General features: G+C 39.2%; 3 protein-coding genes across 3 annotated transcripts; 1 reads left to right on the top strand and 2 right to left on the bottom strand.

Annotated features, from left to right (window-relative positions):
• Positions 1-3,152: 3,152 nt before the first annotated feature.
• On the bottom strand, positions 3,153-6,016 carry NFS1 (nitrogen fixation S (NIFS)-like 1). Its single transcript, XM_089612177.1, has 2 exons — positions 4,546-6,016; positions 3,153-3,587 (listed from the first exon to the last, which is right to left on the bottom strand). Exon 1 carries the CDS (start codon positions 5,930-5,932, stop codon positions 4,571-4,573), a length of 1,362 nt encoding a protein of 453 aa, XP_089468303.1. The 5' UTR covers positions 5,933-6,016; the 3' UTR covers positions 3,153-3,587; positions 4,546-4,570.
• A 278-nt stretch (positions 6,017-6,294) lies between these two features.
• LOC149399059 (uncharacterized) lies at positions 6,295-9,203 on the top strand. The gene is made up of 3 exons (XM_089612176.1): positions 6,295-6,530; positions 6,878-7,937; positions 8,022-9,203. The coding sequence occupies exons 2-3, from the start codon at positions 6,905-6,907 to the stop codon at positions 8,867-8,869; spliced, it is 1,881 nt and encodes a 626-aa protein (XP_089468302.1). The 5' UTR covers positions 6,295-6,530; positions 6,878-6,904; the 3' UTR covers positions 8,870-9,203.
• A 331-nt stretch (positions 9,204-9,534) lies between these two features.
• LOC149399058 (cytochrome c oxidase-like protein) lies at positions 9,535-11,469 on the bottom strand. The gene is made up of 4 exons (XM_089610299.1): positions 11,284-11,469; positions 10,646-10,752; positions 10,467-10,509; positions 9,535-9,826 (listed from the first exon to the last, which is right to left on the bottom strand). Exons 1-4 carry the CDS (start codon positions 11,396-11,398, stop codon positions 9,786-9,788), a joined length of 306 nt encoding a protein of 101 aa, XP_089466425.1. The 5' UTR covers positions 11,399-11,469; the 3' UTR covers positions 9,535-9,785.
• Positions 11,470-12,045: the final 576 nt, after the last annotated feature.

The raw sequence follows: 12,045 nt of genomic DNA, 5'->3' as shown, positions 1-12,045 counted from the left end.
CAATAAAAGTGTTGATAAATTGGTATCATTGGCATCTCAACCTATTAGCGAGCATAGAACAGTAAGTAATGCTTAGAGTTTCTGCTAACCGGTGACGTTCAAAGTCGACAATCCATCCTTTTGGTGAGGTACCAAAAGAAAGTCGTGATGATATTATTAGCTGGTAATATATTTAGTAATTCGATTAATGCTTCGTTTTCAAATAATTTTTTTTTTTAAAAAAGGGGATTAACCTTTTACTTAGAGGTCCTTAAAAAAAATCCCACATTTAGTGTTAAGTAAATAAAAGGCCATTATTTATTTATAGGGTTATTAAGTTATATAGCCACACGGATATAGTGGATTGAGATATAGCCCACCTTTGGTTAATTTATTGTAAATAGTCAAGTAAACTTATTAACAAATTAATAAAAGCCTTATTTAACACAACCAAACATATATTTTAGGTAGTTAATTGGCTGCCACGTATGTAAGTTGGCTATTTACAAATTATTTACCAAAGGTTGGCTAATTTACAATTCCTATAGTTTAGGTGGCTTACGTAGCCAATTTTTTGTTATTTATATTTGAATTAGTTAAAAAAAATGAAAATAAAAAATTAGGATAAATCAAAATTTTATCTACAAACTTACATCCTTTAAAAAAAAATTAAAATTATAAAATAAGTTAGCCAATAGAAGTGAGTTTTATGCATCTAACTATCTCTCCGATCAAAAAAATGAATCAAACTATCCCATTGGGCTAAGTATGAATTCTATGAATCCCATAATGGAAACCCCTTGAATGGATAATTACTATTATTTGTTTGGTTAGAGTCGAACTATACTACTTGGAAGTTGTGAAAAAAAAACTTCTTCCAAGTTCTTTCTAACTTGATATAATCATACCGGACTTAGGAAAAAAGCAAAGTGAATCGTTGTGAAAACTACCAAAGCTAAAAGATTAAAGCCAAGACATCGCAGAGCACACACGACACGACAGGCTTTATTGCATGAACACATATATTTTTTTCTCTAATTTTAGGTGATTAATTAAAATCCAAAAAATTGAATATCTGTCGTACATCGAATCCAGTAACACTACTCACGTGTGTAACCATAACCGTAAAAAAAAAAAAAAACTGAACTAATTCTCATTTGCCAATCTTTGGTGTCCTAATCTATGATATTAATGGGTTAAAAAGAGAATGTTTGGTTCAAAGTTCGAGAAAAAAAAAGACGTAACAAAATCCAAGGGATCATGGGGATTCTGATTCCCTTGTAGCCTTTTCTCGTCTAAAACCCAGCACCAAATAACCCTATTGCTTGCTACATATCATCAATAATTATTATTATATAAAATAGTATATGAAACTTCGACGTCGAAGGAGAGTGGACAAAATGTACAAACAAGCCCAAGAACCCATAAACATAGCACAAAGAAAAGAGAGTCATTCGAAGTAACAAAAATGCTTCTGCATCATAAAGTTGACAGACTATATCTATAGTCGTATCACTTTCGTGGGTCCTTAAAACTTTGGTGATATTACCAGTACTTCTCAGAGGAGCTCAATGTCACTCTTTGGCAACAAGACGATGAAAGTCTGTATATACACGGCTTGTTTACATATATTCTTCAATTTTGCGGGTCATACTAAATTGATCCTTATTCTTTTGCCTGTTTTTTTTTTTTTTTTTTTTGGGTCAATTTTTCAATGGAATCTCAAATATGTAAAAATCACTTTACCTTATCTTTTAAAGCAAAGTACATGTATAAATTCGCTCGAGATTACGTATAAAGATTGATTAAAGTTAAAAGATTGACTAAGAGGTAAAAACAAAAAGTAGATACCAATCTTCCAAACAATTAAAATTCAAGAGCGACGAAATAAGCTTTCACCTAGATTTCCGTGACAATGGAAAAGGGAATTTAACAAAGCGGCTTGTAATAATGAGATTTAATCATTTGCACAAACATTGAAGCTTGTGAAACAAGAGTTTATGTATCATGATTCATGCAGAAGCAATGATGGTTTCGTTGGCAATATTTTAGCCTTTTAGTGCTAAATACTGGAATCGAACAATTTCTAAAATTGGCGATCTATTGTCTTTCCAACATCAGATGACCAAATGAGCTTTAGAATTAGAGCTGGAGATAAGAAAGCTTGTGACAATTTCAGACCAGGATTTGAAATTGCGACCAAAGTTGGGAAATAAAAAGGTCTACTCAGTATTCACTACATGGTATTACAATGATGATAGTATGAGCTTTTTGATGCAAGTAAAACCGTGATCCAGTGAAGTTTATATTTGGCTGATCATGGTATTATACAGCCATGTATGTGAAAAATGACATTGAACACTGTGACAGATGTGAGGTTTATGGATTGGATTTGGGACAATCAGTTTCTAAACTAATTCGCTTTGGAAGAGCGTAGGCTTTTTTTACTTTGATTTTCATTGATAAAAAAGCATAATATCATCCGAGGTGAAAGTTATTGGTGACAAAAGACGCCTTTCATCAGTTTTCCTTCTCAAGCCACTTCAGAAGCCCATCAAGACAATGAATAAGTTACAAATGTCAATTGGATCATCTCAGTAGACAGAAAAAAAAGGCTGTTCTGTTCCAGGAATCACAGAAAGAACCAGGCATCAAACAGAACATATTCTTTTTAAAAATTATAATTCAAATGACTTGTTCCATGGTAACCATGTAAGACTGGGACAATTAGCGGAGCCAACGAACCCTCTTTGGTTTGGCTTGGTTCATAAGTTAAAACTTAATCTGAATATACCAAATCATAACCCACAACGATCTTCTCTCTTCTCCATTAACAGTTGTGACAAAGCTTCACAACTACAGATCAAAAATTGAAACAAGCGACCAAGTACTACCAGCCTCACAAACACGAGATCACGAAGAGAAACTGAAACAAAACTGTTTATATCCGGCATTTAACCTTATCGATTATCATCCCTTTGAGTGTCAATCAATCAGCCGGTGAATCGTAGGAAGGTAAAACTTAAATGAAAACGGCACAGCCAAAAAATAAAAACACTACTACATTCATCGTCCAACATGAAAAAAAGCTTCCGAGTATTGCTTCGCATAGAAGATCCTGACTTACCCGCTAGAGCTAAACCAACACATTGAACAACTGGGATTTTCTGATATAACATAGATAATCTCCTCAAACACGGCATAAAAATCAAATTCGGTACAACCGGTATTTGATCTTGGGACAAAACTTCATTGCATACAATTACACAAAATTAATTGCTTTAATAACTAAGATTTACAACAAAGATACCTCTCCATAGACACAGAGAATCAAACTCAGTACAACTAGTATCCGATCTCAGGATCAAAAACTTAATTGCATACAATAATTTAAGCAATTAAACTCAATACAACCACCACTATGCAAACAGACATTGCATTATTCCTTTGCATTATTCTTATGATCCTATCGTATCACCAAGCTGGCAAATTTATAGCAGAATATTGTATACATAGTGGCAGAGAATATATGATAAGATATGCCCCGACTTGTCTGATTCTCTACAAACATGGAACGGACACACTAGTCTTCTTTCTTCTCCATACACCTAAGAAATAAAAGTGACAAAAAAACTTCACGACAACGAATCTATAGAACTAAATCTATTTAGTATTACAAACTTCACAAACAAGAGTTCACGCGGGGCGGAGAAAAGAAAGAAAAAAAGAACCAAATCCTCAATTTTCTGACATTTAACCTATGGTCACTTAGAATGAAAATAAAATCATCCCGTGAATTGTAGCAAGGTGAAACATATAAAATACAGCACTCCAAAGAAAAAAAAAATATATATATTATATCCATTGTTTATTATGAATAAAGCTTCTGAGTAGTGCTGAGCAGAAGAAAAAGTAGTTGGTTATCTACCAGAACTAAATTAAGAGCTTGCGCAACAAGGATTGTCTGATACAGTAAAGATTATCCCCAGAGAATCAAACTCAATCATCTGGTTAATCATAGCAAGGGACAACTTATAAAGCAAAAAAAAAAAAAAAAAAAAAATCCACCAAATGTTCGACACACAATTTCCTAGTTAAGCTTAGTAGAGCAAATAGTGGGTCACCCACTAAAACTAATATTTTCTGATACAACAAAGATAATTTCCAGAGAATCGAACTCAATCATCCGTTTAATCAATCATAGCAAGGTAAAACGTTAAAAGCCAAAAAAAAATTAAAACAATCCATCCATTGTTCGACACTAACAAAGTTTCCGAGTAATGCTTAGCAAAGAAAATAGTGGGTTGCCCTTCCAGAACTGATTAAATAGCTTGAATAAACTGGGATATTCTGATATACAACAAAGATAATCTCCATAGACACAAAGAATCAAACTCGATATAACAACCAGTAGCTCATCTCGGGATCAAAACTTTCATTGCATACAATAATTTAACCCACCACAACGCTAACACATCATTATTATCCCTATCATATTTCGTCTTCATCAAGCAGAGAACCAAACTATTGTGTATACGATTAAAAAAAAAGAGCAGAACCGAAAACCTGATGCGTGGGGTCTCGTTTGATATCAGTGCTGACTCCACTGGATGTCCTTGATGTTGATCCCTTCCTTGACCATCTCGTAGAGCGGGCTCATGTCCCTGAGCTTGCTGACCTGGCGCACGGTGAGGTCAACCGCCCGGTCAACCTCTGCCTCGGTGGTGAACCGCCCGACCCCAAAGCGAATCGAGGTGTGAGCCATGTCTTCGTCGACCCCGAGAGCCCTCAGAACGTACGACGGTTCGAGGCTCGCACTCGTACAAGCACTCCCACTCGAGACCGCCACTTCTTTGAGTCCCATCAGCAGAGACTCTCCTTCCACGTAGGCGAAAGAGAGGTTCAGATTCCCGGGGTACCGGTGCTCTTCGCTGCCGTTGACCACCACTCCGTCGAGCTTTGACCGGACTCCGTTGAGAAGCCGTTCGCTGAGGAGCGAGACTCGCTTGGTCTCGTAATCCATTTCTTCTCCGGCGATTCTGCAGGCGGCGCCGAACCCGACGGCGAGCGGAGTCGGGACCGTTCCGCTTCGGATTCCTCTCTCCTGTCCTCCTCCGCTCATCTGCGGCTCCACTCGGATCCTCGGCCTCCGGCGGAGGTACAGAGCTCCGACGCCCTTCGGGCCGTAGATCTTGTGCGCCGACATGGACATCAGGCTCACGTTCCATTTCTCGACGTCGACGGGGATTTTCCCGATCGCCTGGGCGGCGTCGGTGTGGAACGGGACTTTGAGCTCGCGGCAGATCTTTCCGATCTCCTCCATCGGCTGGACGACGCCGATCTCGTTGTTCACCGCCATGACGGAGACGAGTCCGGTGTCCGGTCGGATCGAGGATCTCAGGCGATCCAGGTCGACGAGGCCGTCGCGGCCGACGGGGAGGTAGGTCACTTCGAAGCCTTCTTGCTGGAGATGGCGACAGGAATCGAGGACGCACTTGTGCTCCGTCTGAGTCGTGACCACGTGTCGCTTCTTCTCGCGCTGGAATCTCATCGCTCCCTTGACTGAGATGTTGTTGCTCTCCGTCGCGCCGGAGGTGAACACGATCTCCTTCGGCGACGCTCCGATCAGCGCTGCCACGTCGGCTCTCGCCTTCTCGACTGCCTCGTCGGCCTCCCAGCCGTACATGTGCGTTCGAGAGTGAGGGTTTCCGTACTGCGAGAGGTAGAAGGGAAGCATGGCGTCCAGAACCCTAGGGTCCACCGGCGAAGTAGCTTGCATGTCGAGGTACAGAGGCCGACCGGAGATTCTCACTCCCTTCATCGTGATTCCGCCGGAAGTTTCCTCCAGAGGCTCCACCGCCGCCGCGGCGGTGGAGAATGGTCTGGCGTGGGAGAGAAGCCCGGCCGTGAGGAATCGGCGGCGGAGATTGGAAGCGATTCGATTGGAAGCCATGATTAGGGTTTTTAGGGTTTTTGAGGTCAAAATCCCCAATAAATCTATTCTAAATTCTAATCTACCGTTTCTCGCGAAGGAGAAGAAGAGAGAGAAATGAATTTGGGGGTAACCGACTTAGCTGGACACGTGGCGGTACCGTCGCCGTTTAATTCGTTGACTATCCACGTTGTCGGCACGTGACCTAGTAATTGTGTTTTGGTGGGAAATGATTAAAAAATAAAAGGTATGACCGTGTGAAACTGAAAAATACGTACCTGAAAAAATGAGGATATAAAAAAAAAAAAAATTAAATGACGTCGTTTTAGTCAGATCGAAGAAAATAGTGGTGTGGTATCGCTGAGTGAAGAAATTTTAATTGCTGACACAGACTCTCTCTCTCTCTCTCTGAAATAATAACAATTTAGTATTTGTTTGCTCAGATTTCAGATCCGATTCTCGTATATAACCCCATTTGGTGCCTCTACAAGAAAGTAGGTTTCTTTTCGGGATCACACCACCCTATTGTCAACCATCTCTTCTTTTGTAGCCATTATAACAACACCCAAAAAAAAAAAAAAAATCCCTCGTAAGAATTGTAGGAGCTCATCTTCTTCAGGTACGAGCTTCATATATCTTCTCTTTAATAATTATTATTATTGCTATATCTTAAATGTGATAATGCTACGAGCTTCTTTCCTCCAATATAATGTGGGTTTCCAAAAATGTCGCCTTGATGATTGTGTGTGTAGATCTGTTTGATCTGTGTACGGCATTTTTGAGTCTTGTCTTTCATTGCCTACACTTGATTCCAATGCGTACGAGAGATCTGCTTGAGCTATAGTCGGAAAACCCATTTGAGAGAGGCTTTCTAGTTTTTATCACAATTTATGCTTTTTTGTGTGTGTGGTAATTCTGAAAGAAATATCTGAAGCCAAACTTGTCGAATTCTGTTGTGCATTGCAGGGTAGTTCATCAAAGCAAAATCAAGCAATGTTTAAGCACTCGCCGAGGCGGGGCTCGAGGGCTCGGGGTTTCAAAGTGAAGCACGCGGTCCAGCTCTGCCTCATTCTCGGGGTCTGCGTTTGGCTCGCGTACCAGCTGAAACAGTCGGGCGAGAAGAAGGATCGTCTCAGCCTCGAAACCAAGCCCGGCTCGGAGGTCATCAAGCTCGGCCGGAAGGACCCGGAAGGTCTCTACACCGCCAACGAGGCTCCGGTCGTCAGAGACGTGAGGCACAAGGAGGACGAAGAAGGGACCGAGAACGAGGCCAAGGAGAGCAAAGACGACGAAGAGGATAATAGCAAGGAAGAGGAAGACGAGAAGAAGAGCGAGAGCGAGAACGGGAACGGGAACGAGGAAGAGGCGCGGGAAGAGAATTACAACAAGGATGACGCGGCTAGCGCTGTTGAGAGACGCGGTGTTGAAGATTCGGACGAGATTAAGGAGTTTGAGAACAAAGAGAGCGAGGATACCAAGCAAGACGAGAGCGATGAAGCGAAAACGGAGGAGAAGAAAGAGAACGGGGACGAGGACGAGAAAGAGACGACGGAAGAGGAGAAGAAAGAAGACGGGCCCGCCGAGACGAAGAACGAGAACGAGACGACAGAGGAGGAGAAGAAAGAAGACGAGCCAGGCGAGAAGAAAGAGAACGAGACAACAGAGGAGGAGAAGAAAGAAAACGAAGAAGAGAAAACCGAGGAGAAGAACGAGAACGAGAACGACACAACGGAGGAGAAGAAAGAAAGCGAGGAAGAGAAGACGGAGGAGAAGAAAGAGAATGAGAACGAGAATGACACGGTGGAGGAGAAGAAAGATAATGAGGAAGTGAAAACGGAGGAGAAGAAAGAGGACGAGCCTGCCGAGAAGAAGAATGAGAACGAGGAAGAGAAGAAAGAAGAAGAGCCTTCGGAGAAGAAAGAGAACGAAAATGAGACAAGAGAGGAGGAGAAGAAAGAAGAAGAGCCTTCGTTGAAGAAAGGGAACGATAGCGAGACATCGGAGGAGGAGAAGAAAGAGGACGAGCCTGCCGAGAAGAAAGAGAACGAAAATGAGACAAGAGAGGAGGAGAAGAAAGATGAAGAGCCTTCGGAGAAGAAAGAGAACGAGCCTGCCGAGAAGAAAGAGAATGAGAATGAGGAAGTGAAAACGGATGAGAATAAAGAAAACGAGCCTGCAGAGAAGAAGAACGAGGAAGAGAAAACTGATGAGAAGAAAGAAGACGAGCCTGCTGAAAAGAAAGAAAACGAGAGCGAGAAAGAGACAACAGAGGAGAAGAAAGAGGAAGAGCCTGCTGAGACGAAGAATGAGAACGGGAGCGAGAAAGAGACAACAGAGGAGAAGAAAGAAGAAGAGCATGTTGAGAAGAAAGAGAATGAGAACGAGGAAGTGAAAATAGAGGAGGAGAAGAAAGAATCCGAGCCTGCTGAGAAGAAAGAGAACGAGGAAGTGAAAACGGAGGTGGAGAAGAAAGAAGACGAGACGGCTCAGCAAAAACCCGAAAGTTCGGAGGAAACACCGAACATAATCACTTCAGAGAACAAAGACGAGTCCGACACCGAAAAGAATTCGGAACAGTCGAGACCGAGTGAGAACATCGAAACTCTTCCGAACCAAGAAGAGGCGACTCAGAAAAGCAACACCGACGAAGCTGCCCAAAAGGAAGAAGAACCGAAGACGCAGCAGACCGAATCCTCAAACACAGACGGAAAAGACAAGTCGGTCCCTGAGAACACAGAAGAATCGCCAAACACGACCACCAGTAACGACAACAACGACGATACGGACGGAAAAGACGTTCCTGTCCACGGGGACACAAGCACGAACACAGACGAAAGCGTAATTTCATCGGACACGTCAATATCTCAGGACGAGAAAGACGCTCGTACCGATTTAGGGACTTTGCCGGATATCCAAACGGAGGGCAATGCCAGCGTAGAAGAAACCGCCGCCGAATAGACTTCCGTTTTGAAAAAAGGCAAGCAAAGTCTTTGGGTCAGCTCCTCATTTTTACTAATATATTTTCATCACAAAATTTGTTCTTGTTTCATTGATTGATATAGTAGAGTGTCAAAGCAAAAAAAAAGCCACTATACACGCAACGAAGAGATGGCATGTAATGATAGTGTGTGTGTTTTTCCTGTTTAGTTTTATTTTTCGTGTTGTGTTTGTAAACTAGATACGTAATGAATGTCCTTGTTTTCTTTGCTTGTTGGTAATAAACAAACTGATCTCCATTGGATTTTCTTTTATTCCATAGTTAATAATATGATACAGTATCAAGGTTCGATAATTTTTCTTAAAACTAAAAAACTTTAATTTATATAAAGATGGTAGCCACTTTCCCAATCACAAAAATGAGATACAATTATTTTTCTAAAAACTAAAAGGTAATGGCTGTTTGATATATACTTTACCCCCACGTATTTGTAAAATTGGAAGTACTTGAGCAATTAAATTGTCAAATTTAGACATGTTTTAATAGCGACGCAATTATTTTGTTCCATTCAGATTTGGCTATGTCGCAATTTATGTATAAATTTCTTATATCAAAATGATACACTCCTTGAAGTATTTCAAGTACAAGTTTGAAGAGAGAAAAATATTGAAGTTTGCAAGAAAGAAAACGGCAAACCATTTCAAACTTCATCTTATTAAATCAAGAGCCAGAAATAATAACAAGAAAAAGACTGAACCGCTAGTCGCTTTTCCAGGCTTTAATCCAAAACCAATGCCAGCGAGCACAATAATTTATATAAGCATTGATTCCAAAAGAGAAACATCTCTCTTACAAGAGACTTGAAAAGAAGAAGAAGAAAAAAAAGAGTTATTTGGAAACCACTTGATTTCACTTTGTGATGAACTAAAGACCATTTTAGTGATGCTCCTCCTTGATTTCAAACAGCCCATCAGGACCTGCAAAAGCAAAAACACAAATCCAAGTTCACAAATAAAATTTCTTCTTTGTTGAGTTGTCAACTTATGAGGATCTATAGACCTTCTCATCTTAAACATACACATGAAGTGTTCAGGATTCCATTAGCCTCATATACGAGTGTTCTAATTTGATTAAGAATCTCTGCTAAAACACATAAGGCAAAATTAAATAACATCAATATTTTCACCAGAAACTCAGAAGCTGTCTGCTCTTTAATATCATAACCAAGTTCTGATATCAGCACTAGCTCTCCTAAAATTTATACTATGATATCACTAGTTTATTATCCAATTACAATATAAAATCAATCATACAACAAATAAACGTCAATAAACATCCAGCTACAGTGGGGTATTTAACTGACAATCTTATAATATAAAGTAAATTAATCTTTACTTTTTCATTGGCTATGATTGTCAACTATTACATCAAACACTCTCTCTTAACCTAAACACTGTAAGATTTATGTTTCCTTTTCACTTGGCTTCAATTTTCTTATTTGAAGAACCTACTTCGCTTATACTTGGTAAGATGTTGTAAAAAAAATGTGACTTTACAACTAGTTCAGGTATCATCACCACGCAAGGTTGAAAGAAAAATTTATAAATAATACTATACCCCATGGGAACTCCTTGTTGCGGATATGAAGATATGGGTATGGCTGCATAAACAAAAAACAAACATTTAGCATTGAAAGAGTGAAGACTTTTCACATTAAATAAAACACAAATAACATGGATTTCGATGTGACAAACACGAAACACAAAAATACAACCAAGCTAAAGAAAAAATCGCACCGGAGGCTGATCATAGTGATGATGACCCTTTGATAGGATGAAAGCGGCTAAAATTGTGCACGATGCGATGCCCAAGTATGTTATCTTTTCCCACTTTGCTGTCTCGTCTGCGCAATTAAGCAAAATGAATTAGTGATTTTGATCCACAAGAATTCAAAAACGCCATGAAAAATATATATCTGAATGAAAAGCACACAAATAAAGTATACGAGAACTTTCAGTGCCAACATTCCAAAAACCCTAATTCCTCTTTCTTACAATTCGAAAGGAATCAGAAATTAACACAAAATTATTCTAGTATAAATAAAGTATACGAGAAATTTCAATGGGAAGCACATAAATCCAATAGCAAAACGAGATAGGCAACAGGAATTAATCAATTGCTGAAATTCAATGTCCACATTGAAAACCCCCAATTTATCTTCGCTGATGCAAAAGGACATAATGTGCGATAACAATAGAGATCCTAAATCAACTAATTTCTAATGAAGCCGAATATATTTCCAGGCTTCAACTATGGCAATAACACGAATTTTAATCTCCAATCCAAAATCTGATTACCAAAAAAAAAACCCTAAACAGAGGCGATCCAATGCATATGTAAAAATAAAATAAAATAAAACGTAAGAAAATCTTACAAGCATCGTCGTGGTGAGCGGAGGAAGAGAAGGATCTCTTGGACGGAGCAGGGGATTTAGAGCCGGCGCGCACGGCGGCTCTCATGAGACCCGATCGGACCATCGACATCACCATTGTTTCTCGAGCTGTGTTTGCTTTCGTTTCTCTATTTTCTTTGCCTTCTTCGTTTGGCAAAACTTAAAAAGAGAAGCCCTTTTTCTCTGAGAAATGCCATTATGAGCCAGGCCCAAGCTAGTTTTCTGAAAATTGCAACTACTTATAAAAATAGCATGTTTAAACTTTTTATTACGGAAATAGCGTTTACTTCTAATTGTGAAACAATAATTTATTTTGCTTAATGTTTACAGATTTTTTTTTATAAAATTTGTTTATAGTTTCGAAATCTATTCAACTTTATTACAGTTTTTAAAAAAACTAGTCGAAATCAAAATATAGAGTTATAGACTATTAAAACATAAAATAACAAGGGAAAAGAAAACCCTTCTTTGGTGAGGGTCGACCGATATTTTTATTCAAGAAACCTAATAAGAGCGGTGATATTTTTGTTTTGTTTTGTTTCGGAGAAAGTCGAAAGATACAAAATTAGTAGATGAAAAAATCAGTTGCATAGTATAGCTGGGACAATCAATTTTCCTTGCGAACAATTATACATGGAGTTTTTGACTTATTAACCGGTTTAAATTAACTAAAGATTAATTTTAATACAAAATTTAAGTATAAAATCAAAAGAAGCATATATTTAACCAGAAAAAAATAACCAT

Source organism: Urtica dioica, chromosome 4 (genome assembly GCF_054948205.1).
Source record: "Urtica dioica subsp. dioica isolate 48M chromosome 4, U.dioica_male_clone48M_v1_H2, whole genome shotgun sequence".
Lineage (NCBI taxonomy): Eukaryota > Viridiplantae > Streptophyta > Magnoliopsida > Rosales > Urticaceae > Urtica > Urtica dioica.
Note: the sequence above shows the minus strand (reverse complement) of the source record. Positions and strands in the feature narration are given on the sequence as shown.

Coding starts and splice junctions, on each gene's coding strand:
- LOC149399058 (XM_089610299.1), bottom strand. CDS start 11,398: ATGGTGATGTCGATGGTCCGATCGGGTCTCATGAGAGCCGCCGTGCGC. Junction 10,753..11,283: donor CGCTCACCACGACGATGCTT/GTAAGATTTTCT, acceptor TTAATTGCGCAG/ACGAGACAGCAAAGTGGGAA. Junction 10,510..10,645: donor ATCACTATGATCAGCCTCCG/GTGCGATTTTTT, acceptor TTGTTTATGCAG/CCATACCCATATCTTCATAT.
- LOC149399059 (XM_089612176.1), top strand. CDS start 6,905: ATGTTTAAGCACTCGCCGAGGCGGGGCTCGAGGGCTCGGGGTTTCAAA. Junction 7,938..8,021: donor GGAGAAGAAAGAGGACGAGC/CTGCCGAGAAGA, acceptor AAGAGAACGAGC/CTGCCGAGAAGAAAGAGAAT.
- NFS1 (XM_089612177.1), bottom strand. CDS start 5,932: ATGGCTTCCAATCGAATCGCTTCCAATCTCCGCCGCCGATTCCTCACG.